We start from the raw sequence: 15,634 nt of genomic DNA on the forward strand, positions 1-15,634 counted from the left end.
GTGGGATAGTGCTAGTGCCTATAGAGCGATCGCTGGTCGGCACAGACTCAGTGGGCCGAAGGACCTGTTTCCACGCTGTATTGCCAGAGTCTAAAGGATGATCAACTATCATCCGATACAATCACTCTGTTTTAAATCTCTTTTCTATCTAGTTTAGACAATAGGTGCAAGGGTAGGCCATTCGGCCCTTCGAGCCAGCACTGCCATTCAATGTTATCTTGGCTGATCATCCCCAATCAGTACCCCGTTCCTGCCTTCTCCCCATATCCCCTGACTCCGCTATCTTTAAGAGCCCTATCTAGCTCTCTTGAAAACATCCAGAGGACCGGCCTCCTCTGAGGCAGTAACTATTCTAAATCTTCCAATCATATTTTACCACATTGGATTTTATCAATGGAACTGATGTGCTACAATACTGAGAACCATATTCTGCACCCTGTATCTTCCCCTTTGTTCTACCTATTGTACTGGAGTTAGTTTGAGTTATTGTAAGCTAGTTTGACTTGCTTGTATAATATTATCTGATCGCATGGACAACATTTTGGAGTATTGTGTGCAGATCTGGTGGCCACATTACAGGAAGGATACAGAGGCTTTGGACAGGGTGCAGAGGAGGTTTACCAGAATGTTGCCTGGACTGGAGGGGATTAGCTACAGGGAGAAGTTGGACAGGCGTGGATTGTTTTCTCTGGAACGTCGGAGGATGAGGGGTGACCTTGTAAAAGTATATAAAATTATGAGCACTATAGATAAGGTAGACAGTCAGAACAATCCTAGAATGCATACATCAAATACTAAAGGGCACAGATTTAAGTTGGGAGGGGCAACATTTAAAGTCTCTGGTATAAACCTGTATCTGCAGTTCCTTTTTGTTACATCTCTGGAGAAAATGGATAAGTGACGTTTCAGGTCGGGACACTTCTTCAGATTGGTATCTAGTTTAAATGTAAGCTAGAGTGCTGGAGTAACTCAGCGGGTCAGGCAGCATCTGTGGAGAACATGGATAGGTGACGTTTCACAGAGTGCTGGAGTAACTCAGCGGGTCAGGCAGCATCTGTGGAGAACATGGATAGGTGACATTTCACAGAGTGCTGGAGTAACTCAGCGGGTCAGGCAGCATCTGTGGAGAACATGGATAGGTGACGTTTCACAGAGTGCTGGAGTAACTCAGCAGGTCAGGCAGCATCTGTGGAGAACATGGATAGGTGACGTTTCTCCAGCATTTTTGTCTACCTTTGATTTTTCCAGCATCTGCAGTTCTTTCTTAAACAGAGATTTAAGGTGAGGGGGGAATGATTTACTAGGAACCCGAGGGGCAACTGTTTCGCACAAAGGGAGGTGGGTGTATGGAACGAGCTGCTGGAAGAGGTAGTTGAGGCAGGAACTACCACAACATTTAAGAAGTATTTAGACAGGCACATGGATAGGGTAGGTTTGGACGGATATGGGCCAAATTGAGGCAAGTGGGACTAATGTAGCTGGGTGGGACATGTTGGGCAGTGTGGGCAAGTTGGGCCGATGGGCCTGTTTCCACGCTGTATCACTCTGTGACTCTATTAAGGGATGATCAACTTGAAATGAAATGACATCTGTTTTCAAGAGACAATAGGTGCAGGTGTAGGCTATTCGGCCTTTCGAGCCAGCACCGACATTCACTGACATCATGGCTGATCATCCACAATCAGTACCCAGTTCCTACCTTCTCCCCATATCCCTTGACCGCTATTTTTAAGAGCTCTCTTTTGAAAGCATCCAGAGAATTGGCCTCCACCGCCCTCTGAGGCAGAGACACAGTTTTGTGTAGAAAGTAACTGCAGATGCTGTTGGTGACCCCATTCCTGCTCTCCAGAGATGCTGCCTGTCTTGCTGAGTTACTCTAGCATTTTGTGGCATCTGTTTCAGTTTGACCCGATTCACATTCCCTACAAGTCAATTAAATATGAAAGGAACGGAACACGGGGATTCCAGGTTAAGGCACTTTACTGCATATCTTGAACCTTTGATGAAATTTACTGCCGTGCAAAATAGACTCTATGAGATAAGTGCGCAAAACAGTTTTTCACTGTAGCCTCGGTTCAGGTGACAACAATAAACCAAAAGTTAGTGTAGGAACTGAAGAAGGGTCTCGACCTGAAAAGTCACCCACTCCTTCTCTCCGGAGATGCTGCCTGTCCTGCTGAGTTACTCCAGCTGTTTGTGTCCATCTTCAACCAAACGTTTTTAAGAAGGAACTGCACATGCTGGAAAATCGAAGGTACACAAAAGCTGGAGAAACTCAGCGGGTGCAGCAGCATCTATGGAGCGAAGGAAATAGGTAACGTTGCCTTTTTCATTCGCTTTCGGCCCGAAACGTTGCCTTTTTCCTTCGCTCCGTAGATGCTGCTGCACCCGCTGAGTTTCTCCAGCTTTTTTGTGTACCTTCAACCAAAAGTTAGTGTCTGACCTGAAGTAGTTGTCCTTTCTGTTGAGAATCATCGGGGGAGAGTGAACATCGGACCATTGCTCAATGGGGTCGTTTTCAGACGTCATCGTCTTGCATAAAACATATTCCTTTGACGGGCAATGGAATAGGTTAGCAGGTATGTATTCACAAGCTCATACCTTCCTATGTCATAATAATCACTGTCGAGGCACGGTGGCGCAGCGGTAGAGTTGCTGCCTCACAGCGCCAGTGACCCGGGTTCCATCCTGACTACGGGTGCTGTCTGTACGGAGTTTGTACGTTCTCCCCGTGACCTGCTACGTTCTCCCCGTGACCTGCGTGGGTTTTCTCCGGGTGCTCCGGTTCCCTCCCACACTCCAAACATTGTAGGTCAATTGCAAATTGTCCCTAGTGTGTATAGAAAAGCGTTAGTGTGCGGGGATCGCTGGTCAGCGCCACGGAGCCATCTGGAGAGAACCGTGCGGCGAGAGTGGAGGGGTCGGTGCGACGGTCGATGATGGCACTGACCGACAGATGAGGACGGATACGTGGAAGTGAGGACGCCACTGCCGGGGGAATGAACGAAGGAGGACTGGCGTGGGGGGACCGCTCTGACGAGAGGGGAGGGGGGGAAAGAACAAAGGGGGACATGACACAGGGGGGGGGGGGGGGGGGAATTTGTAACTTTGTAAGTGCCCTTCCTGTGGCCACTATTTGCATACCTTTGCAAGCAAAGAATTTCACTGTGACTTGTCACGTGACAATAAATCATTCAATACTAAACTCGACGGGCCGAAGGGCCTGTTTCCGCGCTGTATCTCTAAATCTACAACTAAAATGATTAAGCTGGGCCTGAAGATACTCATTAAAAACGCTTGTGAGGGAAGTGATGGACTACCTTGGTGGTGGTCGGTTCCACGAGATATGTGATGCCGGTCTGGATGCTGGGGCTGATGTTGAACAGCCACATCATGGCGCTGTCCACTGCCCGCAGAATGCTGCTCTGGAGACGGACATGGTGGTAGGCGATGCTGAACGCCTTCGCGATGCCCTAGTAAACACATTACACCCGTCATTCCCCTGACTAATATGCCATTTTCTGAGGGCAGCGGCAGAGTTGCAATGGTATAGGTTAGCACCTACGAATTCACAAGCTCATACATTCCTAAGTCATAAGAGTCATTGGTGCGCCACGGTGGCGCAGCGGTAGAGTTACTGCCTCGCAGCGCCAGGGACCCGGGTTCAATACTATTTTTTAATATTCTGTTGTGCTGCTGCAAGAACGTCATGTACGAGGTTAATTCCCGGGATGGCAGGACTGTCATATGCTGAGAGAATGGAGCGGCTGGGCTTGTATACTCTTATTGAAACATACAAGGGGGGATCTTATTGAAACATACAAGATTACTAAGGGTTTGGACACGCTAGAGGCAGGAAAAATGTTCCCGATGTTGGGGGAGTCCAGAACCAGGGGCCACAAAAATAAGGGGTAAGCCATTTAGAACGGAGACGAGGAAACACTTTTTCCACACAGAGAGTTGTGGAATTCTCTGCCGGGCGGTGGAGGCCAGTTCTCTGGATACTTTCAAGAGAGAGCTAGATAGGGCTCTTAAAGATAGCAGAGTCAGGGGATATGGGGAGAAGGCAGGAACGGGGTACTGATTGGGGATGATCAGCCGTGATCACATTGAATGGCGGTGCTGGCTTGAAGGGTCGAATGGCCTACTCTTGCACCTATTGTCTATTGTCTATCAGCCATGATCACAGTGAGTGGCAGTGCTGGCTTGAAGGGCCGAATGGCCTACTCCTGCGCCTATTGTCTATTGTCATTGTTCTGGGACTTATGACACCAAAACGCTCTTGACTTAACGGGAATGTTAGGAGAAGGCAAACACCGACTTTCCATTTTTTAATACATTTTGCTCTTTCGGAGACGTTAACCAGGTTTCACAGAAGTCAGCGGGGGGGTCAGCCCGGCCGTTCCCCGCGTGCGGGGGCCACGCACCTGATAAAAGTTGATCTCGTGAGCGGTGAACACTTTGCCACACTTGTCCCTCAGCGTGTCGATCCCCATCACTCCGAACACTCGGTTGTGGTGGTCCTTGATGGGGATGGCCAGGAACGACCCCTCCGTCCTCTCCCGGTGGCAGTTCCAGAAGTGGACCTTGCTGTGATCCTGCACCCTGTAGATGTGCAGCGGCCTTCCCTCGTCCACCACCGCAAAACTGTGGCACAAAGCGGCAAGCAACACAGACACAAGCTCACTCACCGCACCAACAGGTCGCTGGCCCAACTCAAGGGGCTGCAGAACCTGGAACCTTTCCTTATTTCCTTATGGGACGACAGATGGCACAATGGGCTAAGTGTTCGGCTGGCAACCGGAAGGTGGCCGGTTCGAATCCCGCTTGGAGTGCATACTGTCGTTGTGTCCTTGGGCAAGACACTTCACCCACCTTTGCCTGTGTGTGAATGTGTGTGAATGTGTGTGAGTGATTGGTGGTGGTCGGAGGGGCCGTAGGCGCAGATTGGCAGCCACGCTTCCGTCAGTCTGCCCCAGGGCAGCTGAGGCTACAGAAGTAGCTTACCACCACCGAGTGTGACTGAGGAGTGAATGAATAATGCGATGTAAAGCGCCTTGAGTATTAGAAAGGCGCTATATAAATCCCATCCATTATTATTATTATTATTTCACCATCTTTCTTAGAAACCGCATCTCAAGTGACCGTCATTCACATAGCGATCTTAACAATTACATTGTGTAGGAAGGTAGACAAAAATGCTGGAGAAACTCAGCGGGTGAGGCAGCATCTATGGAGCGAAGGAATAGGTGACGTTTCAGGTCGAGACCCGCAAGGGTCTCGACCCGAAACGTCACCTATTCCTTCGCTCCATAGATGCCGCCTCACCTGCAAGGATCGCAACCCGAAACGTCACCTATTCCCTCGCTCCATAGACGCTGCCTCACCCGCTGAGTTTCTCCAGCATTTTTGTCTACCTTCAATTTTTCCAGCATCTGCAGTTCTTTCTTAAACATTGTGTAGGAAGGAACTGCAGATGCTGGTTTAAACCGAAGATAGACACAAAACATCCAAGCATCACCCATTCCTTCACTCCAGAGATGCTGCCTGTCCCACTGAGTTACTCCAGCATTTTGTGTCTATTAACATAGAAACATAGAAAATAGGTGCAGGAGTAGGCCATTCGGCCCTTCGAGCCTGCACCGCCATTCAATATGATCATGGCTGATCATCCAACTCAGTATCCCATCCCTGCCTTCTCTCCATACCCCCTGATCCCTTTAGCCACAAGGGCCACATCTAACTCCCTCTTAAATATAGCCAATGAACTGTGGCCTCAACTACCTTCTGTGGCAGAGAATTCCACAGATTCACCACTCTCTGTGTAAAAAACAAAACAATGATATTGGCAGGCTAATGATGCATGGATAAGACTGATAATCAATGAGCTCAACTAGGGACCGGCACGGTGGCGCAGCGGTAGAGTTGCTGCCTCACAGCGCCAGAGGCCCGGGTTCGATCCCGACTACGGGTGCTGTCTATACGGAGTTTGTACGTTCTCCCCATGCATGGGTTTCGTCCAGATGCTCCAGTTTTCTCCCACACTCCAAAGACGTGCAGGTTTGTCGGTTAATTGGCTCGGTATAAATGTAAATTGTCCCTGGTGTGTGTAGGATAGTGTTAGTGTGCGGGGATCGCTGGTCGGTGCAGATTCAGCAAGCTGAAGGGCCTGTTTCCGCGCTGTATCTCTAAATTAAACTAAACTGCAGATGCTGGAATCTTGAGACAAACACAAAGTGCTGAAGGAACTCCGCAGGTCAGACGGCATCTGTCGAGTGGATGGACAAACGTTTCAGGTCGGGACCCTTCTTCAGACTGGAGTAAAGAGGAGAAAGCTGCAAAAGAGAAGCGTTGTTCCACCCTCACCTCATTTTTCTAGTTTTCTCCCTCTTACACCATCAGTATGAAGAAGGGTCCCGGCCAAGAACATCTACTGTCTAATCCCTCCACAGATGCTGCCTGACCCACTGACTTTAGTAGTGACTGGAGCAGAATTAGGCCATTCGGGCCTATCGTCTACTCCGCCATTCAATCATGGCTGATCTACCTCTCCATCCTAACCCCATATTCCTGCTTTCTCCCCATAAACCCTGACACCTGTACTAATCAAGAATCAATCTAAAAATATCCATTGAATCACCACCCTCTGGCTAAAGAAATCCCTCCTCATCTCATTCCTAAAGGTACATCCTTTAATTCTGAGACTGTGACCTCTGGTCCTAGACTCTCCCACTATTAGAAACTGTCTCTCCACGTCCACTCTATCCGGTCCATTCACTATTTGACTCTAGTCCCACAAAATCCCCAATGCAAGTCCATAAGTCCACAAGTAATAGGAGAAGGGTCTCGACCCAGAAACGCCACCCATTCCTTCACTCCAGCGATGCTGCCTGTCCCGCTGAGTTACTCCAGTATTTTATGTTGATAGACGTCAGGGTTGGGAGTGGAGGCGCGATGTATTAAAGGCCCACACTTACCTTACACCCATATCTCTGTACAGTGCCTGGTTTAGTACATAAGGTGCATCTTCCACTGTGCATGCCACATAGTGTAGGAAGACCTCACCCCTGTCTGGTCTGTGGTAATTGTGCCTCAGCAGGGCAATGGACGAGCTGATTCTCTTGTTGTCACCGTGCGCTTCCGTGTCCTGTCACGGGAAAATTTGTCCCATTACAAGGGTAGACCTGGACCCAGCACGCTGATGCAAGTATAAACAAAGCACATCAACGCCTCTACTTCCTGGGAAGATTATGGAGATTCGGGATGTCAGAGAGGATTCTCTTGAACTTCCACAGGTGTACAGTAGAGAGCATATTGACTGGTTGCATCGTGGCCTGGTTCGACAACTTGAATGCCCAGGAGCGGAATAGACTGCAGAAAGTTGTGAACACTGCCCAGTCCATCACCAGCTCTGATCTCTCCACCATCGAAGGGATTTACAGGAGTCGCTACCTCAAAAAGGCGCCCAGCAACAGAGACCCACACCACCCTGGGCACACACTCATTTCACCACTACCATCGGGAAGAACATACAGGAGCCTGAAAACTGTAACGTCCAGGTTCAGGAACAGCTTCTTCCCCACAGCCATCAGGCTATTAAACACTACAACCTCAAATAAGCTCTGAACTATTATTGTTATTATTGCACTAATATTGCTGATCATCCAGAATCAGTACCCCGTTCCTGCTTTCTCCCCATATTCCTTGATACCGTTAGCCCTAAGAGCTAAATCTAACTCTCTCTTGAATACATCCAGTGAATTGGCCTCCACTGCCTTCTCTGGCAGAGAAATCCACAGATTCACAACTCTCTGAGTGAAAAAGTTTCTTCTCATCTCAGTCTGAAATGAGCTACCCCTTATTCTTAAGCTGTGACCCCTGGTTCTGGACTCCCCTAACTTCGGGAAAAAAATTCCTGCATCTAGCCAGTCCAATCCTTTAAGAATTTTATATGTTTCTATAAGATCACCTCTCATCCTTCTAAATTCCAGTGAATACAAGCCTAGTCGACCCATTCTTTCATCATATGTCAGTCCCGCCGGCCCAGGACCACTGTTCGGTCGTACCTTATAAAGAGATTGGAAGACAACTTTATAAACGGGTTCCATGCTGGAGCTGGAGGTGACTGCGGCCCATTTGATGTCGTAGAACCATTTGCGCCTGGCCCTGTGACGTGCTCTCTCCAGGCAGTTCTGTTCACTTCTGGCCGTCAGGAACGTGACCAGGTTCTCAAAGTCGTCCTCCTTGCCCGAGATCTCAGCCACCAGCGTCTCGATGTACACGTTGAACTCTGACTTGGTCAGGGCGGGGTTGTCCGAGTAGTACTTGCGGTAGAGCTTCAGCTTGTGATGGGCTGTGGGGCAAACGCGGGTCATCGAGTGATACAGTGTGGAAACAGGCCCTTCGGCCCAACTCCCCCACACCAGCCAACAATGTCCCAGCTGCACTAGTCCCACCTGCCTGCACCTGGTCCATATCCCTCCAAACCTGTCCTATCCATGTACCTGTCTAAATGTTTCTTAAACTATGGGATAATCCCAGCCTCAACTACGTCCTCTGGCAGCTTGTTCCATACACCCACCACCCTCTGTGTGAAAAAGTTACCCCTCGGATTCCTATTGAATCTTTTCCCACCTCACCTTGAACCCATGTCCTCTGGTCCTTAATTCCCCTACACTGGGTAAAAGACTCTGTGCATCTACCCAATCTATTCCTCTCATGATTTTGTACACCTCTATAAGATCACCCCTCATCCTCCTGCGCTCCATGGAATAGAGACCCAGCCTGCTCAACCTCACCCTATAGCTCACACCCTCTAGTCCCGACAACATCCTCGTAAATCTTTCCTGAACTCTTTCAAGCTTGACAATATCTTTCCTATAATAGCTCGGCAAAACACAGCGCCCATATTGTCCACAGCGCAGGAAAAATTACCTGTGAGAAGTTTTGTTTAATTCATTGCCACAGATGGCTGTGGAGGCCAAGGCAATGGGTATTTTTAAGGCAGTAGTAGATGGTAGAGATAGTGCTTTCTTTACAGACTTTGCATGTCTTCCCCTTGACCTGCGTGGGATTTCTCTGAGATCTTTGGTTTCCTCCCACACTCCAAAGACGTGCAGGTTTGTAGATTAATTGGCTTGGTATAATATAAAATGTCCCTAGTGGGTGTAAGATAGTATTAGTACGCGACCTCGGTGGGACGAAGGGCCTGTTTCCGTGCCGTGTCTCTAAACTACAATGCTGTAAGATTCCAGCATCTGTAGTTTAATTCGGCTTTAGTTTAGAGATACAGCACGGAAACAGGCCTTTCGGCCCATCAAGTCCACTCCGACCAGTGATCACCCGCACACTAACACTATCCTACACACACCACGGACAATTTACAATTTAGAGAAGACATTTAACCTACAAACATGCACGTCTTTGGAGGGTGGGAAGAAACCAGAGCACCCGGAGAAAACCCACGCGGTCACGGGGAGAACGTACAAACTCCATACAGACAGCACCCGTGGTCAGGATAGAACCCATGTCTCTGGCGCTGTGAGGCAACAGCTCTACCCGCTGCACCACCGTGCCGCCCATGTCACCCGTTGTGATTTCAGGGATGGAGTCGTTATGACTGTTGGACTTCCTTCCAGCCGGCCAAAAACAGTGCGTCTGGGAACTTCAGCAGCTGTGTAATACAATGGAGAGTGGAACGAAGGATTATCAGCGTCTGTGACCACGCAGTTACAGGAATGTGCTGTCGATATCCTGGTTCCCCACCATCTCTGGCAGAGGCCTGGAAATCTCCACACCTTTCTCACAGCCTCTCGCTCTGGCAGCTCACAACCCAGTGGAACAAGGGTCTCGACCCGAAACATCGCCTATTCCTTCTCTCCAGAGATGCTGTCTGACCCGTTGAGTTACTCCAGCATCTTGTGCCTATCAGCAATAGGAATTTTGATTTCTCGAACTTCAAGTAACCCTCGCTGTCCCTCTCTCTCCCTTCCCCCCCTACCCTAGTTCTAACATTTGCTTATCATCGTCTGCTTTGATCAGCCCATATCTCTGTCTCCCTCTCCCCTGACTCTCAGTCTGAAGAAGGGTCTCAACCTGAAACGTCACCCATTCCTTCTCCCCATCCATTCCATCCAGGCCTTTCACTAAACAGTAAGTTTCAATGAAGTCCCCCCTCATTCTTCTAAACTCCAGCGGGTGGAGGCCCAGTGCTGACAAACGCTCATCGCACTTTAACCCACTCATCCCCAGCATTGCATCAATCCACTCATTCTGACTTAAAACACACAAAGTTTTCAGGGGGGTGAGAATGAGAGTCGTCCAAGCACACACTTGTAAGGAACAGGGCAGCACGGTGGTGCAGCGGGTAGAGTTGCTGCCTCACAGCATCAGAGACCCAGGTTCAATCCTGACTACGGGTGCTGTCTGTACGGAGTTTGCACGTTCTCCCCGTGAGCTTTCTCCCACTCTCCATAGATGTCCAGGTCTGTAGGTTAATTGGCTTGGTATCCCTAGTGTGTGTAGGATAGTGTTAGTGTACGAGGATCGCTGGTTGACTTGGACTCCGTGAGCTGAAGGGCCTGTTTCCGCGCTGTATATCTGAACTAAAATTAAACTAAACTAAAGTAGATACAAGTCTTGTCACGGTAAAAAATGTCTGAACTCAGCAGCTGTATCTAATAAATCTCCCACTGTGACCATATCCTCTGATCCTTCTTTTATTCCCAATCGTAAGACCTTTAGCCTGAAATATGAACTTACAAATGCAGACAATTGCAAACATCACGATCCGAATGATTTTCTATATAAGGGCAGGAAAAGTCGTGGGAAAACCAAGATGCTATGAAACAAATAAATTAGTTTAGTTTAGTTTGGAGAGACGTGGAAATGGGCCCTTCGGCCCACCGAGTCTGCACCGACCAGCGATCCCCGCACGCTAACACTATCCTACACACACTAGAGACAATTTTACATTTATACCAAGCCAATTAACCTACAAACCTGTACGCCTTTGGAGTGTGGGAGGAAACTGGAGCACCCAGAGAAAACCCACGCCGTCACAGGGAGAATGTACAAACTCTGTACAGACAGCACCCGTAGTCAGGATCGAACCTGGGTTCTCTGGCGCTGTGAGGCAGCAACTCTACCCGCTGTGCCACCGTGAATAATAGTAACTTTATGAGGATGTTGCCAGGGCTCAAGGACCTGAGTTATAGGGAGAGGTTGGGCAAGCTAGGACTCTATTCCTTGGAGCACAGGAGGCTGATCCTATAGATGTGTATAACATTTTGAGTGGAATTTTATTGAGAGAGTAACAGAGTTTTTTACCCAGCGTAGGGGAATCAAGAACCTGAGGGCATACGTTTAAGGTGAGTGGGAGAAGATTTAATAGGAACCCGAGGGGCAGCGTTTTCACACAGAAGGTTGTGGATGTATGGAACGAGCTGCCAGAGGAGGTAGTTGAGGCTGGGACTGTAACATTTAATATACATTCGGACCGCTACATGGATAGGACAGGTTTAGAGGGATTCGGGCCAAACGCAGGCAGGTGGGACTAGTGTAGCTGGGACATGTTGGTCAGTGTGGGCAAGTCGGGCCGAAGGGCCTCTTTCCACACTGTATCACTCTGTGACTCCCTATAATACAGTTTGGGACAATTTCAATCACAAACTGGTGTATAATTTCTCATCAGCTGCAATAATTTCTAGCTTTGGCCCAGAAACAGATTTCTGTATTGGAGGCCATTGTAATATCAAAGATTCAATGTTCAACGGTGCTTTAGTGCCACTTGAGTGAAGTGCAAACACACAGTGAAATTATTTTCTCACAAACAGTCCAGTAGAGTGTTTCTATATTCTATATCATAAGCTCTAGGAGCCGAATTAGGCCATTCACCCCATCAAGTCTACTCTGGCATTCAATCATGGCTGATCTATCTCTCCTTACCCCATTCTCCTGCCTTCTCCACATAACCCCTGACACCCAGCATCACCAGAGACCCACACCACCCTGGCCACACACTCATTTCACCACTGCCATCGGGAAGATGGTACAGGTGCCGGAAAACCTAACGTCCAGGTTCAGGAACAGCTTCTTCCCTACAACTATCAGGCTATTAAACACTACAACCTCCAAATAAGCTCCGAGCTATTATTATCTTTCCACTATTATTGTTTGTTTTTCATGTGTGCACTGAATTTTTTTTTCTCGTTTATTATATTTACAGAGTACTATGTTTACACATTGTGTTGTGCTGCTGCAAGTAAGAATGTCATTGTTCTATCTGGGCCACATGACAATAAAACTCTCTTGACTCTGACATGAAAGAGATTCATCTACAATAAGCCAACTTGGCAAATCAGTGTTCCTACCTCTCTTTAAGGAGTTGCGTTCCGTTCCATCCTTGTATTTACTGATGAGTTCGGTGAGCTCTCGCAGCTTAATGTGTCCTGAGACATCGTTGTCCCACTTCTCAAACAGTGCGTCCAGGATGATCTTGTGGGTGTTTTGCAGAGCTACCTGGTTTGCCTGCAAACAGAAACAATGATGAATGAGGCAGTTTAGAGTCTAGAGATACAGCACAGAAACAGGCCCTTCGGCCCACTGAGTCCGCACCGACCAGCGATCCCCGCACACCAACACGATCCTACACACACTAGGGACAATTTTAATATTTACACCAAGCCAAGTAACCTACAATTAACATGCACGTCTTTGGAGTGTGGGAGGAACCAGATGATCTCGGAGAAAACCCCACGCAGGTCACGGGGAGAACGTACAAACTCCGTACAGACAGCACCCATGGTCAGGATCGAACCCGGGTCTCTGGCGCTGTGAGGTAACAACTCTACCGCTGCGCCACCGTGCTGTTCATAAGTCATCGGAGCAGAATTAGGCCATTCGGCCCATCAAGTCTACTCCATCATTCACTCGTGGCTGATCTATATTTTTTTCCTCTTAACCCCATTCTCCTGCTTTCTCTCCATAACTCCCGACACCCCCCTCAAGAAAGGAAAAACCTTTTCAAAAATGCCTTGTCCACTGCCTCCCATCTCCACAGTTTAGCCAACGCCAAAGCCAACACATCACACGATAGACAAAAGTGCTGGAGAAACTCAGCGGGTGCAGCAGTATCTATGGAGCGAAGGAAATAGGCGACGTTTCGGGCCGAAACCCTTCTTCAGACTGATGTGGGGTGGGGGAGGGGGCGGGGAGAAGAAAGGTGAAAAGAAGAGGAGGAGCCCGAGGGCTGAGGGAGAGCTGAAAAGGGGAGGAGACAGCAAGGGCTACCGGAAATTGGAGGTCAATGTTTATGCCGCTAGGGTGCAGACTGCCCAAGCGGAATATGAGGTGCTGCTCCTCCAATTTCCGGTGGTGAACATCACAAGATAGTTTAGTTTAGTTTATTGTCACGTGTATCAAGGTACAGTGAAAATATTTTGTTGCCTGCTATCTAGTCAGCGGAAAGACAATACATGATTACAATCGAGCCATTTACAGTGTACAGATACATGATAAAGGAATAACGTTTAGTGCAAGGTTAAGCCAGCAAAGTCCGATCAAGGATAATCCGAGGGTCTGATAGTCCAATCAATTAGTCTGAGCCACAGGGAGAGGTTGAGCAGGTTGGGTCTCTATTATTTTGGAGCGCAGGAGGATGAGGGGTGATCTTATTGAAGTATATAATATCATGGGAGGAATAGATCGGGAAGACGCACAGTCTTTTGCCCAGATCAATAACCAGTGAACCAGAGGACATCGGTTGAAAGTGAGGGGGAAAAGATTACTAGGAATCTGAAGGGTAACTTTTTCACACAAAGGATGGTGGGTGTATGGAACAAGCTGCCAGAGGAGGTAGTTGGGGCAGGGACTATCCCAACATTTAAGAAGCATTTAAACATGTACATGGATAGGAGAGGTTTGAAAGGATATGGACCAAACGCAGGCAGGTGGGGATGGGACATGTAGATGGGACATGTTGGTCGTTGTGGGCAAGTTGGGCCAAAGGGCCTTATGTAGAAACATAGACATAGAAACATAGAAAATAGGTGCAGGAGTAGGCCATTTGGCCCTTCGAGCCAGCACCACCATTTAATATGATCATGGCTGATCATCCAAAATCAGTACCCCGTTCTTGCTTTCTCCCCATATCCCATGTTTCTGTTAGCCCCAAGAGCTAAATCTAACTCTCTCTTGAAAACATCCAGTGCATTGGCCTCCACTGCCTTCTGTGGCAGAGAATTCCACAGACTTACAACTCTCTGGGTGAAAACGATTTTCCTCATCTCAGTACTAAATGGCTGACCCTCATTCTACGCCTTTTTCCACGCTGACTGGTCACCGCGCAACAAAAAAGCTTTTCACTGTACCTCGGTACACGACGATAAACTAAACTCAACTGGGTACGAGTATTGCACTAAAATAGCACAACATTCCCTTCTACACGCTGAAGTTAACAGAGACGGCAACAAGAAAGATTTGTGGGAATTACCTGAGCTATGTTTTCCAATTTTTCCTCTTTGGTTTCCTTATACGTCGCCTGAATAAATTCGATCAGGTTTTCCTTGGTCGAGGTGGAGGTACTTTTGCCCACATATACCTCCATCAGCTGCACAAACTGCACAATATTCTTGAACCTCCGCTTGAAGGGACTCGTGTGCAGCGCAAGGCTGTGAGACTGCAGATCCAAGATGATGGTGGTCAGATCTGGATGAAGCCAAGGAGAAAGATTAACCTCTCTGACCCAGGCAGCACTGTTTACTTAGTTTAGTTTAGAGATACAGCTCGGAAACAGTCCCTTCGGCCCACCGATTCCATGCTGGCCAGCGATCCTCGAATTCTTGTATGCAATACAGGGTAGTTGTGATCTTAAATCAAAGTCTAAAGAACCATATGTACTATAGCAACATTTAAGAAACAATTAGACAGGTACATGGACAGGACATGTTTAGAGGGATATGGACCAAACGCAGGCAGGTGGGACTAGTGTAGATGGGACATGTTGGCCAGTGTGGGCAAGTTGGGCCTAAGAGCCTGTTCCCACGCTGTTTCACTCTATGACTCTAGATATGCAAACTAAAATATGCTATTGAATAATTTATTTGTATTCACTATCCAAAAGATTCCAATACATTCCAATAGGGTGGAGCAGCGGTAGAGTTGCTGCCTCACAGCGCCAGAGACCTGGGTTCCATCCTGACTATGGGTGCTGTCTGTACGGAGTTTGTACGTTCTCCCCTTGACCTGCGTGGGTTTTCTCCGGGTGCTCTGGTTTCCTCCCACACTCCAAAGACGTGCAGGTTTGTAGGTTAATTGGCTTCTGTAAATTGTAAATTGTCCCTAGTTTGTAGGATAGTGCTAGTGTGCGGGGATCGCTGGTCGGCGCGGACTCAGTGGGCCGAAGGGCCTGTTTCTGTGCTGTATCTCTAAGGTCTAAAGAACCATGAAGTAGACATGCAAACTTAAATAGACAATAAATCATTTATTTATATTTGCTACCTAAAATATTCCAATAATTCAGTCTGAAGAAGGGTCTCGACCTGAAACGTCACCCATTCCTTCTCTCCAGAGATGCTGCCCGTCCCACTGAGTTACTCCAGCATTTTGTGTCTACCTTCGATTTAAACCAGCATCT

At 48.1% G+C, this 15,634-nt stretch overlaps 1 protein-coding gene across 1 annotated transcript in view; it reads right to left on the reverse strand.

Moving 5' to 3' along the window:
* efcab5 (EF-hand calcium binding domain 5) overlaps positions 1-15,634 on the reverse strand; it is a 55,552-nt gene that overhangs the window by 7,020 nt on the left and 32,898 nt on the right. Inside the window, exons 9-15 of the mRNA XM_033045537.1 lie at positions 14,492-14,706; positions 12,372-12,528; positions 8,067-8,353; positions 6,978-7,147; positions 4,428-4,647; positions 3,321-3,473; positions 2,444-2,550 (exon numbers count right to left, since the gene is read on the reverse strand). Coding sequence (XP_032901428.1) covers positions 2,444-2,550; positions 3,321-3,473; positions 4,428-4,647; positions 6,978-7,147; positions 8,067-8,353; positions 12,372-12,528; positions 14,492-14,706 — 1,309 coding nt within the window. The remainder of the gene's footprint in view (positions 1-2,443; positions 2,551-3,320; positions 3,474-4,427; positions 4,648-6,977; positions 7,148-8,066; positions 8,354-12,371; positions 12,529-14,491; positions 14,707-15,634) is intronic.

The sequence above is a fragment of the Amblyraja radiata genome, chromosome 28 (genome assembly GCF_010909765.2).
Source record: "Amblyraja radiata isolate CabotCenter1 chromosome 28, sAmbRad1.1.pri, whole genome shotgun sequence".
Lineage (NCBI taxonomy): Eukaryota > Metazoa > Chordata > Chondrichthyes > Rajiformes > Rajidae > Amblyraja > Amblyraja radiata.